The sequence below is a fragment of the Salminus brasiliensis genome, chromosome 2, assembly GCF_030463535.1.
Source record: "Salminus brasiliensis chromosome 2, fSalBra1.hap2, whole genome shotgun sequence".
Lineage (NCBI taxonomy): Eukaryota > Metazoa > Chordata > Actinopteri > Characiformes > Bryconidae > Salminus > Salminus brasiliensis.
The window spans coordinates 57676048-57699229 of NC_132879.1; the positions used below are offsets into that span (position 1 = coordinate 57676048).

The 23182-nt window shown below is 41.1% G+C and overlaps 1 protein-coding gene across 5 annotated transcripts; it reads right to left on the bottom strand.

Moving 5' to 3' along the window:
- Positions 1–7352: 7352 nt before the first annotated feature.
- LOC140549542 (uncharacterized) lies at positions 7353–19401 on the bottom strand. Of its 5 annotated transcripts, XM_072673269.1 has the most exons (13): positions 19262–19401; positions 17839–18009; positions 16354–16554; positions 15285–16268; positions 15160–15207; positions 14525–14599; positions 13948–13986; positions 13711–13761; positions 13515–13553; positions 12723–12773; positions 12535–12573; positions 11568–11606; positions 7353–10772 (listed from the first exon to the last, which is right to left on the bottom strand). In XM_072673269.1, the coding sequence occupies exons 2-13, from the start codon at positions 17900–17902 to the stop codon at positions 10741–10743; spliced, it is 1662 nt and encodes a 553-aa protein (XP_072529370.1). In that variant the 5' UTR covers positions 17903–18009; positions 19262–19401; the 3' UTR covers positions 7353–10740. The 5 variants fall into 5 exon arrangements, 1 of the variants encoding a protein (XP_072529370.1); XR_011978995.1 differs by having other exon boundaries at positions 11568–12573; XR_011978996.1 differs by having other exon boundaries at positions 11568–12573; positions 17839–18020.
- Positions 19402–23182: the final 3781 nt, after the last annotated feature.

A 23182-nucleotide genomic window follows, 5' to 3' on the forward strand; every position in this document is an offset into this window, starting at 1 on the left:
GGACACTGAAAGGAAAGCATTCTGCTTGTTAGTTGAAGACAAGAGTAACCCATAATTACACCTGTTTGAGAATACTCGGGAGAGCTAGACAAACTTCAGGAAGCCGGAACGTCTGATCACCCTACCTGACAAAACTGGGAGCAGTACTGCCAAAGCGTTTCCACAGAAGCTAGCACAACGGAAGGGCCTCTGGGAATTAAAGTGACAGGCTCCTGGGGAGGGTAAGCTAAGCCATTCCCTGTTAGACTCATACAGCTGCCCATAGAGAAAACACAAAGGCAAGGATTTGTCAGACATTCAGCAATGCTAATTATACAGGTCCCTATCTCCATGTTGTTTGACAGTTGTGGCCACCTGTCAGTGCGTAATGGCATATCTCAGTGGAATACACAGCGTGGATTAGCAGTCTAACATATTCAGTGCTCGTTGTCATTAGCACACTGACGCCAATGCCAAGTCCCGTTACAGCCTTTAGAGGACGCAAGGCATTTCTCTTCCTCGTTTGACCACGGCAGTCATCTATTCCTAAGAACATAAATGGCAAGAGAGTGGCACAGTGACCAGAAGAGAGTGGCACCGCCCAATCCATGACTATGTCTTTGTCCTGTAATGGAAATCCATGGACAAACCGGAGTGGGTCATGGAGAAGAATCAGCACAGATTAGCCTTGATTGCCACTCTGTGAATCGAATGAACTGAATTCTGCATTAAAAAGCTTGAATGCTTAAGCACGAGGGACATGACGGCAGATTCTGCGGATGAGCCGGACCATCGGAATACATTACAGTGCAATTACCATGAGGGTGAAGGCCCTGGAGAGGCACTGACGGCTTAATTGGCCTCGGGAATGACAACTGTTAATAGCAGACGGATCTCACTCCAACTGGCTGCCAGTCATCATTCCAAAAGCATGGCCTGAATGAGACACATAGAAATGTCCATCACTCTGCTATGGGCCATGAGAACGAGTGATTCCTTCCACCTCGGTTCCTCTCCTTGGTTCTTCTTCTTGCTCTTAGAGAGCTTTTTCCTTTTAGTCTTGGTTCCTCTCACAGGTTTCAAAGAGTTTCTCCCGTTGAGTCTTGGTTCCTTTCTTTGCTCTTAGGGAGTTCCTTCCTTTGAATATTGGTTCCTCTACTTGGGTCTTCATATGAAGTTTGTCCCTATGGATATTTGTTCCTTTCTTCTGGTTCTTCTTCCTGCTCTTAGAGAGCTTTTTCTTTTTAGTCTTGGTTTCTCTCACTGGTTCAACCTCTTGCTCTTAGGGAGTTCTTCTCATTGGGACTTGGTTCTTCTTATAGAGTTTGCCCCTTTGAATATTTGTTCCTTTCTTTGATCTTAGGGGGTTCCCTCCATTGGGTCTTGGTTCTTCTCCTGGGTTCTTCTTATGGAGTTTGTCCCTTTGAATATTTGTTCCTTTCTTCTGGTTCTTTGTCTTGCTCTTAGAGAGCTTTTTATTTTTTTATTCTTGGTTTCTCTCACTGGTTCAACCTCTCTCTTGCTATTAGGGAGTTCCTCTCATTGAGTCTAGCTTCCTCTCTTGGTTCTTCCTCTTGCTTTTTCTTTGGTTCTTCCTCTTGCTCTTAGAGAGCTTTTACGTTTTAGTCTTGGTTCCTCTCCTTGGTTCTTCCTCTTGCTCTTAGGGAGTTCCTCTCATTGAGTCTAGGTTCCTCTCCTTGGTTATTCCTTAATGCTTGTATGGTATTTATCTATTGCTACCTTTCTTGGCTCTTAGAGAGTTCCTCCCATTTTATCTAGGTTCTTCTCTTTGGTTCTTCCTCTTGCTCTTAGGGAGTTCCTCTCATTTTATCTAGGTTCTTCTCTTTGGTTCTTCCTCTTGCTCTTAGGGAGTTCCTCTCATTGGGACCTGGTTCTTCTTATGAAGCTTGTCCCCTTGAATATGTGTTCCCCTTTTTGGTTCTTCCTCTTGCTCTTAGGGAGTTCCTCTCATTGAGTCTAGGTTCCTCTCCTTGGTTCTTCCTCATGCTTGTAGGGAGTTTATCTCGATTGGTCCCTTTCTTTGCTCTTAGGGGGTTCCCTCCATTAGGTCTTGGTTCCTTTCTTTTGCTTTTGCTTTTTTGAGTTTGTCCCTTTGAATATTTGTTCCTGTCTTTGGTTCTTCCTCTTGCTCTTAGAGAGCTTTTTCTTTTTAGTCTTGGTTTCTCTCACTGGCTCAACCTCTTGCTCTTAGGGAGTTCCTTCCTTTAAATATTGGTTCCTCTCCTTGGTTCTTCCTCTTGCTCTTAGGGAGTTCCTCTGATTGAGTCTAGGTTCCTCTCCTTGGTTCTTCCTCATGCTTGTATGGAGTTACTCTCTATTGGTCCCTTTCTTTGCTCTAAGGGGGTTCCCTCCATTGGGTCTTGGTTTTTCTCCCTGGATCTTCTTATGAAGTTTGTCCCTTTGAATATTTGTTCCTTCTTTGGTTCTTCCTCACGCTCTTAGAGAGTTTCTCCTGTTGAGTCTTGATTCCTCTCATTAGGTTCTTCTTTGTGCTCTTGGTTCTTCTCTTTAGGCATTTCTCATACAAGGTTGCACCTTTGAACATTGGTTCCTTTGTTTGGTTTTTCCTGATGCTTTTAGATTTCTCCTTGAGTCTTGTTTCCTCTCTATTGAGGTTGGTTCCTCTCACTGGTTTGTCTTCATACTCTTAGGGTTTCAGAAATGGTCTGAACACTAACCTGTACTTATTGTTCCACATAACCTGGGACTGTTTTTATTGGCCCATTCATGAACTGTGATTTTTTTTATATGACAGCAACAATATGCAAGCTCTGGTAGCAAACTCATTAATTGGTAATATGCTGACAGTTTGACAGGTGACGTTAATATTTACCAGCTTGTGTTGTGTTGCTGATTGAAGACTGTTTCTATGTTAATGACAGAGAACCACTGCACACTGAACCTCTCCCCACTCATCAGGTGATTTGTATGGTAGTGGGTGTGCTGCCCCTCATATATATTCCGTTCAGGACAGAGGCAGCAGTCAGTGCTGAGAGAGTGATGGCTCTGGGTCATGTCCCTGTGCTAGCGCTCCGCTTCTAACATTTTGCCCATAAAATATGGGCACTTCATGAAGTGTCAAACGTCTGATGTGGCCTGCTAATGCAGTAGCTGGGTCACCCCAACTCACACACTGCGATGGGACTCATCGCTCAACATGCTGTCATCAATCTGGGTTCCTGTAGATATTAGCCACTAGAGTCCAGCCAGTCTTTTCTTTTCCTCCCTCCACCACCCTAACTCATTTTCTTCCCTTCATCTCTTGCCGCTCCCTTCCTCCTCCTCCTCCCTTCCTCGTCTTTTTTTTTTTTTTTTCTGGTCTTTTCTGGGCAGTAAACTGTCACTGGGCGTAATTTTGTGCTTTTCTAAAAAAAAGTTTAAGAAAAAATCACCAATATCATTCCTTATGATATACTATTTGGACAAAAGTATTGAGACACCTGTCTCTACTGTCCAGGGAAAACATTCTACTAGACTAGAAGAGTGTTGGATAATCACCACCCCACCTTATTCCCACCTCATCCCAAAAGTACTGGATGGAGCTTCACCATCATTCCAGAGAACACAGTTCCTCCACTGCTCCACAGCTCTTCAGTGCTGGGGGGCTTTATATCCCTCTAGCCCACGCCTGGCATTAGGCAGCATGGAGCCAATAGGTTCATGCTTACTATTTGCTCCAGAATGTCATATTCTATTCGCAGTACTTCTCTACAGGAACTAGACAAGCTGTGTTGCATTTGCATATTTGTGTCAGCATCCTGAAGTAGCAGAATGTATTTATTAGAAGAAGTGTCCACAAATATTTGGACATACAGTGTAACTATACACTAATTCTATGTATTAACCTCAACAACCGTCCTGCATCAAAGGGTGCCTGAAGAAAATATGAGACCATTAGTTCAAAAACTGAAGCTGAAGTAGAGGTGGACCATGCAGCATGACAATGACCCAAAAATGTACTAGTAAATCCAGAAAGAAATGGCTAAAAAAAACTGTTCTGAAATGGCCAAGTTAAAGATCAGATCTTAATCCTATTAAGATGCTGTGTGGTGATGTGCATGTAAGAAACTCTCCAAACATCACACAGCAGAAAGAATTCTGCATGGAGGAGTGGGAAAAACCTTCTACCAGTTGATGGCAGAGACTGGTAGATGGTTAAAGGAAATGTCTAACTGAGGGTTATTTTGACCAAAAGGGAAATTACAAATAAATAAAAAAATAAAATAAATACATGTAATTACTGTTCAAAAGAAGATTAAATATTAAAAAGACAAATGTTCCTTATTTGTTTGTTTACGAGTTAATTTTCTTCAATTTTAACCCACTTGTTAGTACTCATCACATGAAATGCTCCCAACTCTGGGAGGCTGTGGACTGACACATGCCTTCTCTGATAAATGCCAATCAAGTCTCCAGCTCTTTTGAACTGCTGCCGTCACCAGGCAACCTGCACTCTCAAACGAAGGCACCATGGTACCGGAATCTCACTGAAGGGATGTGGGAAAAGAGAGCCATCTACCCCACCCTGAGAGAACAAGGCCAGTTGTGCTCTCTCTGGCTCCAGCTGCTGATGGCAGACGGCATGACCCGTTATTCGAACCAGCGGTCCTCAGGTCATATTAATATTGCTTCTGCAAATTAAGATTTGTTTGTTGTCATACAGACATAATTACAATGAGATTCTTCGTTTTAAATGGAATGCATTTTTCAATGACTTTGTAATTAGTACACCGGTGAACTGTTTGGTGGTGTGCTTGAAGTAGTAACATTTTTAGCATAGGTGATCAGGATATGAGTGGTGATCTGTAATACCATTCATGTTTCCTATAGACAAAACCAGCCTACACCCGCTGCTCGTAAGGATGCTAACGGTGAGCTATAAACTGACGACATGTCCTCAGAGCTCCACGACACACACACTCCTGAACATTTACAAACTGCCCTGTCAGAACTGGCGGAGGGGGGAGGTCTGCCAATGTCACTCTCTATCAGAGCGACTAAAAATACCCTCCCTTCATCATAGGCCATCTGATTGCGCTCATCAAACAGCCCAACATCTGTTCCTCCCCGGAGAATTAGACAAGCAGTGCTTCTGTAAAGAATGGCGGGGTGGACTTTCAGCACAGCTCTCCAGGGTCCCATTAATTCTGTTTCTAATTTCATAGCCAAACTACCCAACTTTAAGCTCAGGTGGGACTGATTCACTGCCAAACCTGCCATACAGCACAGTCCATCAGTACACAGACAGAGGTACATGTTTCTGTTTGGGTCTTTGGCTCTTTTACATGTGTGCTGGTTGAACGGTGGACACTTATAAATGCTTCTTTGCCCATAAAGGTTCTCAAAAAAGAAAAGAAATTGCTTTAAAATATATAGGAAGCCAAATAGAACCAAACTGACGGTTCAGTAGAGTGATGCTCAGCAGAACCTTTCGGTAGTTGTTTCTTAAAAGGTCATTTACCATTTTTGGAAATTAGATATGGATATAACCTTATCCATATATATATATATATATATATATATATATATATATATATATATATGGATAACATTATATCCATATCTAATTCCATATCTAATATGTATATATATATATATATATATATATATATATATATATATATATATATTATCTGCACAAGCATTAATTGCTTACAAATAAAAATGCAAAATGAAAGTTTTTACCATTTTTAAAAATTAAATATGGATATAAAGAACGATTACCAATTAAGGGGGTTCCGAGAACCATATGTCCAAGCCAAGAACCATTTGCAAGAATATTTAATAACAGTTCTTTGAAGTCATGAGTAGAAGAACCACTTTTTGTTCCCTAAATAACCTTTTAGCTGATTTTTGCAATTAAGATGTGAGCATGAAAAACCTTAAACTGTAAGGAACCTCCACATAATGTAAAGTTCTCCCTAGAACAATACTTTCTTTGACACAGTGGTGGCATCTGCCATTTCAATGTAAAGATACAATTTGCAATTACCTGTAAATAATCTGTAAATAATATTGTTATTGCTTTTTTTTTTTTTACTTCTATTATTTATATTGTGTATATAGTGTAATTTATCTACGTTTTTGCATCTGAGTGTCTTGCTATCTCTTGCTATGAAACTGAGAATTTCCCCACTATGGGATTAATAAAGGATTATATAATCTTATTTTACTACATCCAAGATGATGCAGGAACCTGTTTGGTGTGTGGAGGTTTTTGGAACTTCACAAAACAAAGAATTCAATTTTGATGAGTGTAAGAATCCGACCATTTTTTTTCTAAAGGTGCATAAGTATCTGGACAAATGATCAGTCTCAAAATTGCCATGTCCATTAAGTTTGAACTAGTTTTGGTTGCTGATTTTTTTTTCTTTTTCCAGGAACTAAAAAAGAGGCTCGGTGGGCTTCAGGTGAGATGATTGATTTGACCGGTTAAGAGCATTTCACTTTTTTTGGCCCTGAAAAAAGTTTTTTTTTTTTTTAGAAGTTCTGTATGTTCTGGTCATACATCCTGGACAAGGTTCTTGGTGTGTTCTACAGTTTCTCACTATGATTGAAAGGAATCCTTGGTCATCTACTACTGTGGTCCTCCCCAGTCTGACAGGTTGTTTTTCTACTGCTAAGCTACATATCAGCTTTTTTTTTTTTTTTTTTTTAGAGTTGGACACATCTGATGTTTCAAAGTTTAGTCTCTGTGGTTGATCTAGTCTGATTTTGTTGAACCTTCTGGCATTTACACTTCCTTGCTTCTCAGGCTGAAAAAACAGCAACCGATTTGCAATGCAAATGCCACAGCTCCGGTTCACCTTAGGCCTTTTGTTAGCTCACTTGTGCACAAACCAACCATGCAGCAGCACCCAGCTGGCCAAAACAACACGTCTAGCCAATTGTCCAGTTAGTTATGGTTCTATGAAATGGACGGACTAAGTTTTAAAAGAGCTGCGGTTGTTCTATATTTCACCCAATATATATGTAAATAGCCTCAGTTTAAAGCTAAGCACTTTAACCTCATAGTCATTGCCTCATTTCAAATCCCCTGTGCTGGAGTACAGAACCAAAACAACAAAAATAGTTTTACCGTCCAATTACTTTCAAATTGCACTGTATTATAGTCAAAATCCAATTTCTCCTTCTCAGTTTAAATTGGGCTTTTCAAGATGCCACTTTCTCCATTTCCTGTTGGGGAGTTTTCTGATATTGCAGTCTCCCTTCCTTCCGTACTCTGCAGAAAAAGAGTCAACACGGCGATGTTTATTCAATTTTCAAACAATTTCACCTTGACATTCACATTCCTGGGATGCGATGGAAGAAAAGCACACAGTCATACAAAACAGACTTTAAGGTAGCAAGTCATTTCCATCTCCTTTATTTTCCAACAAAAGAAGAGGGAGCGTTCATTATGAGAGCGGAGTGGGAATATCCGAGCTCTGGGCCTCTTCGTGCTTTAATTGAAACTCATTTTTTTGCCTCTATGCAGACATTTTTGTGATTGTGTTCTGTTAAGTGTCCCTTGTTGAATTGGGTTCTGGATGAAAGGTTATCTAATAAAACCGTTTTTAATGGATTCCTGGTGCAGGGACGTAACATTTCAAGCGGTTTCAAATAAAAATAGTGAGGTCCGCGTCTTTTAGGGCCTAGTTTTTTAAACACTGCACCAGTGCGTCAGTGTTTTTTTAACCTAAGTAGCGAAATATGCAGTTAGTCCTCCTCCCGCCATCAAAACAGCTCTGGCCTGTTGAGGCATTGACTCCACGAGACCTCTGAAGCTGTCCGGTGGTATCTGGATCCTGTAGGCAGTAAAAAGTGCTGTATATTGTGACGTGAGGCCTCAATAAATCTCATCGTCAAATCAGAGACGTTTATCTGCTTCATTTATGGGATGGTCATAATGTTTTGGCTCACTGGTGTGCCAAACTACTACAACCTACTACTGTAGGTCTTTCTGTCCGTCCTCAGAGAACTACTAAAGATACACTTCCCAAAGTACTACCTACACTAGGGCTGTAACAATCAAATCCTCACAGCAAGGTTACATCCTCTAGTGCAAAACCTTCTCAGGATAGTAGAGGCCACAAGGGGCACCAAAGCCTACATTAATGCGCTTGATAGCCTTGATTTCTGAGGAAACCTTTGGATAAGCAGGTGTCCACAAACTTTTGGATGTTCTGTTGTCACGCTGTACAAACAAGCGGCATAAAAACACACCGCAGCCCTAAAGTAAATTGCAGTTACTCAGCAAGGGGAGAAAGCAGCATTTTCTGGGGGAGTGAAATGGCTGCGCTTAATGCAAATGGCTCCCTGGTTGAATAACCAGCATCTGCAACAAGCTGCGAGCAGCACTCCACTGAGGGAAGAAAGTCAGTAAGGCTTCATAATGTGTACCAGCACACGAAGAGAGAGAGGGTCTGAAGCTGAAGGCGCTTGAACTGTACCCCTAGTCTAAATAAAAGCATGATTATATACTCCACAGAGCCTTTTAAAATGCTGATGCTGTTGTGGAATATAATAACACAGTTTACAGGAACAGCCTTGCTTTGGTTTCCTCTGTGAAACCGGAGGGGTTTTCTCACTTGACGTCAGTGCCCCCTAGTGTCGGAGTGGAGGGCTAGAAAGTGACCAGGCTTTTATTAACCCTGTTGTTGATGCTGTGATGAGGTTGGTTTGTCTATCTATCTATCTATCTGTATGTCTATCTATCTGTCTATTTGTCTATCTACTCTATCTATCTATCTATCTATTTATTTGTCTATCTATCTATCTATCTGTCTATCTATCTATTTGTCTATCTATCTATATATCTATCTGTCTATCTATCTATCTGTCTATCTATCTGTCTGTCTATCTATCTGTCTATCTATCTATCTATCTGTATGTCTATCTATCTATCTGTCTGTCTATCTATCTGTATGTCTATCTATCTATCTATCTATCTATCTGTTTGTCTGTCTATCTATCTATCTGTCTATCTGTATGTCTATCTATCTATCTATCTATCTGTCTGTCTATCTGTCTGTCTATCTATCTATCTATCTATCTATCTATCTATCTATGTCTGTCTATCTATCTGTATGTCTATCTATCTATCTGTTTGTCTATCTGTCTGTCTGTCTATCTATCTATCTATCAATCTGTCTATCTATCTATCTATCTATCTATCTATCTATCTATCTATCTATCTATCTATCTGTCTGTCTCTCTGTCTGTCTGTCTGTCCGTCTATCTATCTATCTATCTATCTATCTATCTATCTATCTATCTATCTCTCTGTCTGTTTAAAGATATGTAGACTAGCATAGGGTGGTCTTTCTTTTGGGTTTGATGGTTAAACAGGTCTGTCGGCATAAACAAATCAGCATGACCAGCTAGTTTACCAGCGTAGGGTACTTTTTCACCCTGCTGACCAGATTGTATTTATTATTATACAAGTTTATCCTGCTTTTGCTGGAGTAACTGTCTCTACTGTCCAGGAAAGACAGCTCAATTACATATGGACTCTAGTTGGCTTGTTCTAATCAACAGATTCAAACAGGTGTTTCCTGGCTTAACGTCAGTGCAGGAAACGGTATGTAGCCGCAGGGCCTTTAGACACAGTGCTTCCGTTCTGTACCTTCAACAGGTCTCTTGCCTGCAAATATCACTGTCCTGTCATTGCCCACTCATTCACATTACAGGTAGATATGTGCTCCATTGCTTCTCCTGAACATTGCTTGTTCACTCTTCCATAGGTACTTTAATATATCGGGCTCTCCACCTTCCCTCCAGTCAACAGAGGGCCCTTCAGCTACTATAAAAAAAAAAAAAAAATCAAAAGGATCAAGTTACAAAGGTAAGAAAATACTTATCTCCTATTATGAAAATACCACGGCTCAACTAAAAGTGTCCCATCACAGTCTTGGTGATGGGTGGAGCAGGTCTTCTAACCATTGAAGAATCACTTTTAGATTCATAAAGTAAAAGCAACATTGTAATAGAGATATCTGAGCGAGGAACATTTTAAAGCAGCATTATGTAACATATATACCTTAAAACAGCAGCTTCTGGATCATGCTCAAGCTCTGACTGTATCAGGGAGAACAGCGCCTCTATCATTGCTACTTCAGGCTCGGATCACAGCGCTATTGTAAATTTGGTAAAGTGAGCAGGGCAACACTTATGAGAGCTGTGTAACGCTGCGTAACCCATACAGTCATATCAGTGTAAAATCCTGTAGTATTACTCTACCGCCTCAGCCCACATGCTGCTCTACCTTCAGATCAAGCTTCTGGAGCTCTCAGCTTGTCCAGAAACGTATGTGTAAAGCGTGTCCTTGTGTCCTAGTGGTGGCTGAAAGCGCGAAAGAGACTCCCAGACTGTAGGGGGAGCCCAGGAGCAAGACATACCAATTTTCTCATAATGCTGCTTTACACTCACACATCTCTATGACACACAAGGTTCTTTATGAAACTTCAATGACGTCGTGCTAAGAACCCTTGGTAGCACCGATTTTAATGAGACTTGAGACTTTCTTTGCCCCACCTCAGAGCACACGCCTTCATTTCGTAATAAGGCTGTGGGCCCTCTGTACTCGACCACTTCAGGCCTCCAGGTCAACAGTCTGTTTGCACCTCTGTGCACTTTCAGGAAGGCTCGGTTCTCAGGAGCGTCCTCTTCTGGAATTAGGAGATCGTGAGGAGCTTCTCTGCTGGTGTTGGTGTGAGGCAGTGCAGGTGGGTAACGGCTCCACTGCTGAATCACCACTTCTTACTGATCAGAGGCTTCAGTTCTCTCTAAAGCTGCAGCAGTAACACACACACACACACACACACACACATAAACACACACACACACACAAACACACACACACACACACACACACATAAACACACACACACACACACACATTTTAAGATGCAGTAAATGAATGCTCTTAGAGAATACACACATTTCACCTCAGATCATTTGCTGCTGTTAAACAGATTAACTACATGTCCAAATGTTTGTGGACACCCCTTCTAAAGCACACACAGCATGTCTTGTCCCTGCAGAGATGTACTGCGAACAGAATAGTATAGGCTATAGAGGGGTATAAAGCCCCCCCAGCGTTGAGGAGCTCTGGAGCAGTGGAAGAACTGTGCTCTCTGGAATGATGGTGGTGGAGCTCCATCCGTTACTTTTGGGATGAGTTGGAGATGATGAGGTGGGGTGGTGATCACTCAACATCTTGACATCTCTAGCTAATCTTGTCTTCTTCTCTGGACAGTAGAGACAGTTACTCCAACAAAAGCTGGATCAGCTCTTTTTAATAGCCTTGATTTCAGAAGAAACTGGAATGAGGGGGTGTCCCAATTCTTCTCTGAACATTTTGTGCATCAAGGCTCAACAGCTGGTGTCAACACTGAAGTATGTGAGCCTCACTAGAGAGTAAAGTCTCTAAGCCTCACTAGATACCTAAGGAGAGCTGAGGAGCATATGGACACAGTGTATGAAGACAGTGTGAGGTGTTGAGTCAGTAGAGCTCTAGTGTCTGGATAAGGACCCTCACCAAAGCAGCAGACTGGGATTTTGAGGAGAGAAAGAGGATAAATTACCCAGATTGGGAGTGGAGACATTCCTGGGATTCCATCCTCCTAAAAAATGACAAAAGTTACAGAGCAGTTTAGTATGAGATCAAAACAAGACTGCGATAGATGTTCCCATGATCTGAAGGTCAAAGAGGGCTACAGACGTGATTCATGGGGGTCCATCCAAAGATGACCAACTGTTTAAAAAATACTTACGCCTGTTTAGAACCCTCCCTGCCTTAGGGGGGACAATGAGGATCTGGGTACAACCTGAGATCACTGAGATGGCACTGAACTATCCCAGTATAAACTTCATCCCATATCTCTAGTCTCCTGACTCTTCTTCCTGGCTCAAGAACCGACTCGTCTGACAGTGAAGTGCTGCATACTCGGCTCCAACGCATTTGTCTGCGGACGTCAGCGACGGCCAGCAACGCAGCAAAGCGATGTGGGGTGAGAGCGCCATCTGCCCAATTCTGCAAAGCCAGTTGTACTCTCTCCGGGCCTTGGGCTGCTGATGGCTGGCGGCATGACCGGGATTCGAACCAGCGCTGTTTTTGTTATTGTGCCTCGTTTAGAAAGCAGTCCAGACTGAAACACTGCTTATAACTTCACTGTAAGTAGGCGGAGCTAAGCAGCTGTGGGCTGAATATGCAAATACAAGTAACTGTTTTTTGTTTTCATGAAACTGTGAATTTATAGACTGAGGTGCGACGTCTTGTTGTTTTTCTCCATTAAATTTAAAGTGTTTATACTCTCTTGTTTAGTCCTCTTCTGGTTTTAGACTCTTTTCTGTTTTCCATCTGTCTGATCAATAAACCTGAGTGAGTGACTAATAGAGAAAACAGGATATATTTAAATATTTAAATAAAAAAATATTAATTTAGGGGTTAATTGACATCCATTTTACACAACATAAAATCTATAATATTGATTATTGATATCCGTAAGTGAGGAACTGAACAGCAGCTAAAACTGAAACCATCAACGTTACCCAGAGTTAGAGGAGTATCCATAGAAGCAGTGAATCTTCCTGTAGTGAAGAAATTAATATATTTAGTAACAGCAGGAGGAAACATGAAGAGAAGATTTGTGTGTGTGTGTGTGTGTGTGTGTGTGTGTGTGTTGGTCAGTATTCAGTGTTTATTGGACGTTCTCTTTATGAGCAGGTGATGGACTCACCTCCAGCTGGGCTCAGTCCTGCAGCCAGTCTGTTCCTCCCATCATCACCAGCTAATAGAGAAAACAGGACATATTTAAATATTCAAATTATTAAATATATATATATATATATATAGTCTTAATTTAGGGGTTATCTGGCATCCATTTTACACAACATAAAATCTATATAATATTGATTATTGATATCCGTAAGTGAGGAACTGAACAGCAGCTAACACTTAAATCATCAACGTTACCCAGAGTTAGAGGAGTATCCATAGAAGCAGTGAATCTTCCTGTAGTGAAGAAATCAATATATTTAGTAACAGCAGGAGGAAACATGAAGAAGATTCAACTCTACTGATCGGAGTTTAGTGTGTGTGTGTGTCTGTGTGTGTTTGTGTGTGTGTGTGATTTATAATTAGTGTCATGAATTGCCCTGATGTTCCACCTCTCCACCTGAAGAGGTCGCTATCACCTCAGTATTGACCTGCTCAGACCTGTCTTTCATTCTTCATTAGCTCTGGTATTGTCGGGCATTTTTGTTGTTTTTCTCCATTAAATTTAAAGTGTTTATACTCTCTTGTTTAGTCCTCTTCTGGTTTTAGACTCTTTTCTGTTTTCCATCTGTCTGATCAATAAACCTGCAATTGGATCCCAATCCATCCTGGTTTTGAGTGACTAATAGAGAAAACAGGATATATATAAATATTTAAATAAAAAAAAAATACATATATTTAGGGGTTTATTTAGGGGTTAATGGACATTCATCTTACACAACATAAAATCTATATAATATTGACCCAACGTTACCCAAAGTTAGAGGAGTATCCATAGAAGCAGTGAATCTTCCTGTAGTGAAGAAATCAATATATTTAGTAACAGCAGGAGGAAACATGAAGAGAAGATTTGTGTGTGTGTGTGTGTGTGTGTGTGTGTGTGTGTGTGTGTGTTGGTCAGTATTCAGTGTTTATTGGACGTTCTCTTTATGAGCAGGTGATGGACTCACCTCCAGCTGGGCTCAGTCCTGCAGCCAGTCTGTTCTTCCCATCATCACCAGCTAATAGAGAAAACAGGACATATTTAAATATTCAAATTATTTATCTTCTACATCTCTTTCAGGAATAATTATTTATTATGTTATGATTATTAAATGAATTATATTAATAAAAATGTTGACTGACATTCATTTCCATTTCATTTTGAGGAACTGAACAGCAGTTAACTATAAAATCATCAACGTTACCCAAAGTTAGAGGAGTATCCATAGAAGCAGTGAATCTTCCTGTAGTGAAGAAATCAATATTTAATAATAAACTAATATAATTTAGAGGAAACATGAGGAGAAGAATACTAATCCCGATCAGACTGTTTTGCCCACCCGCTGTGTGTGTGTTAGCATTAGCGTTAGCTACCCCTTGGTTCTGAATGGGTTCTTCAGTGCTGGATTATAAACAGAGAAAGGCGAGTGAGAGGTTCTCCGGTTCTCCCCCTGGTAAAACAGTGTTTCAGTGAGAGTTTTATAAAGGGTCAGATATTATGGTCTGTTTTCAGGTTACACTGTAAAATAGCTCCACACTGCAGAACCTCAACTCCTCTATTTACCTTCTGAGAACATCTGCACTGCTGCTAATGTCTGTTAATGGCGCCTTGAGGCCACCAAATGACTCTGAAACAGGATTAAAATAGCCAAGACCCGATCCATTAAAATAGGCCTGGATTGGCCTCGATCTACTGGACCGGATCTGGACATTTGTGTGTGTTGCTTGGCTTGTATTTACTGTCATGTAGACATTCCCTTAATGACCATATAATGGACTTACGTGCAGCTTGGTTCAGTCTTGAGCCAGTATGAGCCAGTCTGTTCTGACCATCATCATCATCATCATCATCATCAGCTGATAGAGAATGAGAAAACGAGATATGCAAATATAAATGACTTATTTTCTAATAAAAAATAATCAACTGTGAAATTAAAAATACCAAATTTATCTTTTCTGGATAAAAGACCCCCTGTCTGTCCAGTGTGGTGGGCGTGTCTGTTCAGTGTGGTGGGCGTATCTGTTCAGTGTGATGGGCGTGTCTGTTCAATGTGGTGGGCGTGTCTATCCAGTGTGACGGGCGTGTCTGTTCAGTGTAATGGACGTGTCTGTCCAGTGTGGTGGGCGTGTCTGTTCAGTGTAATGGACGTGTCTGTCCAGTGTGGTGGGCGTGTCTGTCCAGTGTGGTGGGCGTGTCTGTTCAGTGTAATGGACGTGTCTGTCCAGTGTGGTGGGCCTGTCTGTTCAGTGTGGCAGGCGTGTCTGTTAAATGTGGTGGGCGTGTCTGTTCAGTGTGGCAGGCGTGTCTGTTAAATGTGGTGGGCGTGTCTGTTCAGTGTGGCAGGCGTGTCTGTTCAATGTGGTGGGTGTGTCTGTTCAGTGTGGTGGGCGTGTCTGTGCTGAGGAGCTGAACTCACTCTCAGTTTGGTCTGAATGTCCTCCACCCTGCTTGTCATCCATCAAAGCTAAAAGAGAAGAACTCATTAACACCTCCTCTCACTAAACATCACCATCTTCTGATGGATAACAGACACTGTCTTACCATTCAAGTCTCTGTGGAGTTCGTTGACTGGAGATTTTGCAGATTTTCTTTTTTTGAACTTTCTCTTAATATGGAAAATAATCTCTGCAAATACGTATGACAGGCTAAAATACTGAGCCAAAGTATTTCCTGAGAATTCCACGTAAGGAAAACGCAGTTTTCTGTCTAGGTAATAAATGACCAAATATGCAATTCCAGTCAAGATGATAATGTCCTCGTTATAAATTGCCCAAATAGCAAAGCTTCTCAGCATGATCATATCCTGTTTAAAAATGGCCAAAAGAGCAAAGCAATACAAGCAGTGTCTGTCCACGTAAGAAAACACCAAGGCAAAAAAGCATGGCAAGATAATTAGGCTCTGTTTACCATCACTCAGAACAGGCCTTCCAGGCAAGTTGGTTAGCTTCTGGTTATAAAGCCCATGAAAAGAAGCGACTGTCAAGATGCTTATGTCCTGGTTACAAATCCCCCAAACAACAAAGACTTGTACAATCACTAATTCTTCTGCAAGAATCCCCCAAAGAGCAGAAAAAAACACGACGCTTCTGCCCAGGTAAAAAAACACCCAAACAAAAATGCCTTGCAAGATGATCATGTCCTGGCGATAAATCCCCCAGACAGCAATACCAATCAACATGACTCTGTGCAGGTAAGAAACCAGCCAATCAGCGAACGCAGAGATCAGATCATCTCCAGAACCTGCTGCCAGAGCTGTCCTGCTGTCCTTCTCATCATAAAGTCCTGTAACGAGCCTCTCCATGCAGCTCTGCACCAGATAACCCCTGCTGATTGGACTGAGGTTGGGTGAACCTCCTTCATCCAGAAGGAAGTCCGTGTCCAGCACCACACACTGAATGGCGTCATCCGTTGGTGTGAAGATGAGGAGGATGGTATTTCTGTGGTCAGCTGTAGAGTCCAGTACGGTCACAGCTCCTCTAGAAGATCTCTCAGTCTCACAGACCTTCCTGTCAATGTGGTCAGTACCTGAAATCCAGACAAAATGAACCTGGTGGTAAGAAATGAAGCAACACCTGCTTTAAACTTTACTACCATTAAACTCCTCACTGACCGTTATATCTGATTTCCAGAAGACGGATGGACACTTCTACATCATGCAGATCCGTCAGCTCTTCTCCCTCCACTCTCGTTCTGCTTCTCCAGGAAACCAGGCTCTCGCCATCAGGCTGGACCGCTGCAGGGAGCTCGGTGTGGGTGGACGTAGTTTGGAAAGGACTGAAGTGAACAGTGTGGATGTGGAAAAAGTGTCTCTCTGTGGGACGAAGACAGTCCAGATCAGAAGACCATCAACAATCCAGAGGACAGAATACCTTCCTAAAGCTCTGTGTCTCAGTTTAAATTCGTCCAGCAAACTAGTCAGTAGTGTGCCAAGAGGTTTCCCAAATCCCAGCCAGAGAACTGATGTCTGTAATGTGTAATACACGAGGACAAAAATGGTACCAGCAAAAAAGTCCAGAAAGTACAAGACTGACTAGATTTCTAGATCTGTCTGTTTTCTAAATAGTAGATTTACTACATTTCTAGATCTTGAATTAAAAAAACAGACAGATCTAGAAATCTAGTAAATCTAGTATATTAAGTTGAATAAATAAAAAAGTGGCATCCCTACTATTTAAATAGCATCTTACACTAGCTGTGGAGTAGTGTTTGGATCTATGGCTCTGTGACATTGACTGTTTATAAATAAAAAATATATATTCATAATATGAATGTTATATTATATAATATATAAATTATACAAAATAAAGTTAAATGTGAACTAAACTTCCTAAAACTGCATTTGGCCGTAAGACATTAAGACAAAAATGTCTTTGGAATTTCTGCACTAGATGACTTGTCAACTAAATAAAAAACAAGATAAATCTTTACTTTAAACCATGTAAGCACTGTCCTGACATTATTGAAACTAAACTGCTAGTGCATATGAGGGAGTTATACATAGTATATATATATTAGAATATTGTGAAAATCGTAATTTCATTAAAAAAAAACTGTCATATTTGATATTCATTAAATATAAATTTAATTACCAAATTAAGTTACCATTCAAACAGTATTAACATAAAAACATGATGAATATAAAACATATGACAGTTTCCTTTTTTAAAATTATATTGTGTTACAAAATGAACATTTCCACAATATTCTCATTCCCTGACATGCGCTAGCATTGCTAATTTTATTTTATAAAAGTTAAGATGCTTTAAAGAGCCCCCCAATTGAACAACAATACCCTGATACTGATTATTTTAAATAGTGAGGCCTTCAGGGTGAACTTGCAGACCTTTACACATGAGTCTGTCAGTGCTGTTCCATTAGTGTGAATGACCAGTTGGTCAGGAGTTCTATGTGGCTAATGTAAGACCAGATGTTCCGAAAAGGACTGTGATCAGGCCTAGATCCTCATTTTCTGAAGATCATCAGGCCTTTCTCTAACAGTGCAGCAGTGAGAGAGCCTGGGTTCAGCGTTGTCCTGCAGTGTTTATACATACAGTAAACTGTATATAAGAATATCAGAAGTCCAGTCTTGCCTCACCTTTCTGAACAGCTGAAACTCCGCACGCCACGAGCAGCAGAAGGAAAAGTGTGGAAACCTCCATAATAACAGCAGTTAAACCCAGGATCCTCCAAACAGGCAGCTTTCACTCCAGTCCTACAGTCTCAGGTGTCCTGCTGGACTGTGGAAGCGACGCTCTGCAAACACACCCTGCAGACAAACTCCATTATCAGGGAAAGAGTTGCACAACATTTAGAAAGTTCAACTTCAAAAATATGATTAATTTGAATACACATATATATATATATATTGATTTAAATTCTTTGAAATGTAAATAAGCACCAGTTTGATATTTGATATTTTACCTGCATGTAAAAAGTAACTGAATAAAGTAATACATGTTAATTAACCCCTTAAAATCTCTGTATATAGGTTTATTACTACTGAGCGTAACACTGAAGTGACTACAGTGCGAACAGGCTGACTACTTTAGGTGTGGAAGTGTGTGATAAACATGTAGACCCACCAGTGAATCCTGAATTCAGTGTCAGTACATTTCTGTTGGGTTTCTGAGGGATTTCTGAAAGTATCGTAGGTATGAGATTCTATAATATCCTCCAGTACAGAGTGAACTCCTCCAAAGTGCAACACAGTTCAGTAAATGCACAAGAGGAACCTCATTAAAGCTGTACATTCATATACAGCTGTGGTCAGATGTTTACATACACTCATCATGGACACGTAGGTCATGGTAGTATTGGGTTTTCACTGATTTCTTTGAAATGTTTTGTCCTCAGGTTCCACGTTGGCCCCACATATGGATGCCCACCAGGGTCAATAATGAGACCAGGAGGGGTTAAACATGGGTTCCATCAGGGTTGTAGATGGGACCAATGTGAGATGAAGGTGGGCTGTGATGATAAAGCCCATTTGAGAAGCCCAACTGGGTCTCGGTAACAAAGAATGTACAAGCCTACCTGGAAGGTTCACCTAGCCCATGTTCCACCCATGTGAGCCCCACATCAGCATGTTGGCTGGAAACCATTGAAAGCCTAATACTTCCATGACCTTCACACGTCCACTTCTGAAGTTCTGCACTTTTTAGATGCTACCTTATTGGCTAAAACTTCTATGCAGTTCTGAGCCCCAAAGACAGCTGTGAAAGGGTAGACTGTAGTTTGGGTTCTCTGGGTTCTCGGTGGTCAGAACATGAAGGGTTTATCTTCATGAAGAACTGATGAGAACATCGAGCATCCAGAGAGTGATCCACACTGATTGTAGCTCGATGATGGACTTTCTACATCCAGCCATTCCCTTCCTCAGTAACCATCAGTGAAGAACCTTCATCCAGATGTTCCCAGTTCTGCTCTCAACACCAGCACAGCTGCTTCTCTCTGGTTAGAGCTTCTGTTTGCTGGAAACGAGTTACTTTCACTTTCAGTTTAGGACGGAGACTCCTTACCTTCCTCTGCTCCAACAGCAGAGATTCAACCATTGAAGCGATGGAAGACTGAAGAGCAGGAGCTCGTTTCAGCTCCACAGCGAGGAGAAGACCACCGCGGGACCACGGACTCTCCACGGTTCCGCAGAGCGGATTGTGGAAGTGACGTGTCGAAGTGCATGCAGTCCCCTTCATAGGGGCCCTAAGTAGTGCACTTTATCTGCCCTACACACTATAATCACGACATGCCTGTAAAAGACCACACTGCCCAAGCTGGTCATGCTGGTGGAGCAGCTTAGCTCCAGACCAGTGTAGGGTATGTTTTTGTTTGAGTATGATGGTGTAGCTGGTCTACAGGCTTGATCAACCTGACCAATCAAAACGATCTCTATGACCAGCTTCACCAAACTGGTTGACCAGTAAAACCAGCATGACAGAGACTGTCCAAAATTAAATGCTGACCACTACAGAATATGTTCTTTGCTTGAATGACCAGCAAAGGCCACCTTGACCATCTGGAACCAGCTAGCTGAGCTGGGGTTTTCAGGTGGACTTGCAGACACCCTGCTCTCATCCTCAATACTTTGTGGCCACAAATCTACAAAGTGATGGAAGTAGCCTTTAGAAGACGGGCAGATGCGTCATTCGATGTATGATTGGTCTTAATGGCCCGAAGTGAGTCAGGAAAACATTTCCCACAGCATTACACCACCTTCACCTGTCTGGCTAGTGAGCTAAATGGAGCTGTGAAAAACAGACATTCATGTTTTGTTTATTAAAAACACGACTATTAATTATTATAAATAATATAATATAAATATAATATAATTAATAATGATTCAATTTGATAAATATTAATGAATATTTATCTTAATAAAGAATGCTTATACATATTAAGATAATAGTAGTTAGATGAGTGTAGCTGAGAAAAACAGGAACTCACATTTTGCTCATTTAAAAAATGATTATAAATAATTTTCTTTAGTTTTCTAGTTTAAGAAGCTGAATAATTGTATTATAATCTTAGATTAGTTAAAATATTCTTGAAAAATATTTCTTTTAAAAAATAATAATTAATTTCCAACACAAAAAAAAACTTTTTTGCAAAAATAAACAATATACACACTTCGCTTCATTTAGAGCTGCATCTTCTGGAAAACAGCAGAGGAGCAGAAGATGAATGAAACGAAACACCATTGAGAGAACAGACCATTAGCTCCTACACTGTGATTGGAGTTCTGGAAGAAGCCACATGCAGTTGAAAGTAGGGTAAGTTGGTGGGAGAAGCCCCTCCTTCCTCCTGATGATCAGCTCTGATCTCAGCACATGAACTGAACGGCTATGGTTCAGCTCAGAGATCTGATCTGGATCACTGAGGTTCTGCAGTAGACAGTTTGTGATCAGTTGGTCTAATGTGAGATACTGAACAGTGGTCAGAGGAGGGCTGTGGAGAACTGCACTGACTGGAGGTTGAGAGGGCCTTTGGAGTAAGAAGTCCTGCCAGACACTGGGCAAAAGGACACCACTAGCATACTGATCTAAACGATCTAAAGGACTCATCATAACGACTCAGATATTCACTGGAGCTTCACTGACCAGCTGGCTTTAGTGTCACATCAGAGCTTTATCCTTTTCTTTCCTTCTTTCTCCTCAGACTCAACACCAGGTCTTTTGGGTAGGAGCCTGTGACCAGGCAGGTCAGGGTCAGCTTGGTTGAGACTGTTTCAGATGTTTTTGCGAATATATGAACAGCGGGTGGCGCTAAAGAGAGAAAACAATGTTCATGTACAATTTAGCCTTCAATCACAACACAGATCTCTAGGAAACACGACCAGCAGCTCTTAATCTTAATCTTTGCATCATAATCTCAAACGTAGGAGGTAAGGAAACACCCCTCTAAAATGAAACTGTTTTTCAGACAGCGATCCACTTTTAGACACCAGCAAACAATGCCAGCTTTCCCCTTCAGCAACAGCTTAAGTCTGATAAACCATTTTCTTTTTAGACACCCTGTATAATCTGATCTGATAATCAGATTTAAAATTATCAGCTGATACAGAGTACCGATACAAACTCTGACTTCAGTTCTGGACAGATGTTTATAAATCCTGAGATTTACAGCATTCCATATTTTATAAGTTGTACTGAACAGCACATTTGAAAAGTTTCAGACCTGAAATAATCAAATCACAGTACAGAAACAGCAGCAGGTAGGGAAGCAGAATCTGGCTCAGCTTCACCAAACAGCTTTTACCTGCTGTTTAAATTCACATTTCAGAGCTTTAATGAACACCAGAGTATTAGTAATAGTTATATAATATAATAATTTTGGCTTAAAATCTTACCTAACAGAACCAGAAAATACCCCACACTGAATCAGAAAGTGCTGAAATTAATTCAATCTCTGTTTAAAATAACAGTTTATTACTGGCTTTTACTGGTTGTTTAAACCCTTTACTGTAGCTTCCTGTAGCTGCTGCCCAGGTCATCAGATTCAGACCCTGACTCTGGCCTACAAAGCCAAGACTGGACCAGCCAGCCCCTCCGTACTTGATGGCGATGGTCAAAACCCTGATCTGCACCAAGAGCCCTTCCAGCTTCAAGTACGGCTCGGCTCGACCCGCCATCCTTTAAGATCCACGGAAGACGAGCGTCCAGACTTTTTACTGTCCTGCACCGAAGTGGTGGAACGAACTTCCCCTGGGTGTCCGAACAGCAGAGTCCAACACTCACTGTCCTCAAACCCAGACTGAAGACCCTGAGTGTAGTGTATGCTGTACATGCTGGCGTGTTGGCAGGAAACACAGTATACCAGCCAAAATATAATTCATACACAGACCCTGTCTTGAGCTGCAAAACTAATAATAAAAATAATAATAATAAAGTTTTGCAGCTCATAGTGGCAGAACTTGTTGCTCTCAGAACTTGTTGCTACTGTTCATCTCCAAGACGGCAGGATGTAAAGAAGTTGTCACATGTGATGTTATGACCTTGCAGCCCTTCAGTCATCTCCAATACCACACACATTCCCTGATTCTTCTCAGGTGCTCCTCCAGATGGCTTTCCAGTATATACTTGCAGGTTCCACACATAACTGAATTTTGCATCACAGGCTGCCCATATTTTGATGCCATATTTCACAGGCTTGTTTGGCATATACTGTCGGAAAGGAGAGCATCCTCTGAATGGAACGAGGCATCTCTGATCACTGCAAGTTTGTCTCTCTCGCGTCAACCAGCTCTGGTGTCACGGTTGTCAAATCGGATCACACGAGAGATCATGGGAAAGGTGTACCACATTCAGACACAGCTTTGGTTATACACCAAGACTTAATTACCTCACTGATTCTTCTCCTGTCTGTGACCAGTGATCACTTTTAGATTGATTTATATGTGAAGTAAAATGTTTTGTTTAGTTACTTATTAGAAGGCTGCATTTTGATGAAGATAGGGTGACTTAGCCTATTGTAGGGCATTTTGTAGAATATATATCACAATATGAAGCAAAAATATTCAATCCACATCAGAAACATCAGGATCACTCAGAAACATCAGAACGTGTCCTAATCAAACCAGCAGAGAAAACACAGATATCTCATTCATAACAGATATATCAAAAGTCTCAGACCACCTGCAGTTCCTAATGTTAGGCAGTTCTGCAAAATTCTTTCATTTTACCACCTACAGAGTTATTCATGTAAAAAAAATATAGACATAAAAACATAATCACACAGACTGTAGTAGCTTCTGCAGTAACATCAAAACCCATTCCAGTTTTTCACTTTTTGGCCAATCTGGCAGATGGTGTGGAATGGATAAAGCAGGCTGACATTAAGCGTTTGGTAAACTTATTAAAGAGAGTCCGTGCCTAAGTCAGGTCCGTGTTAGAAAACCAACAGATCTGAACTCTACTAATTCTGCTAATACCATTATAATATTAAAT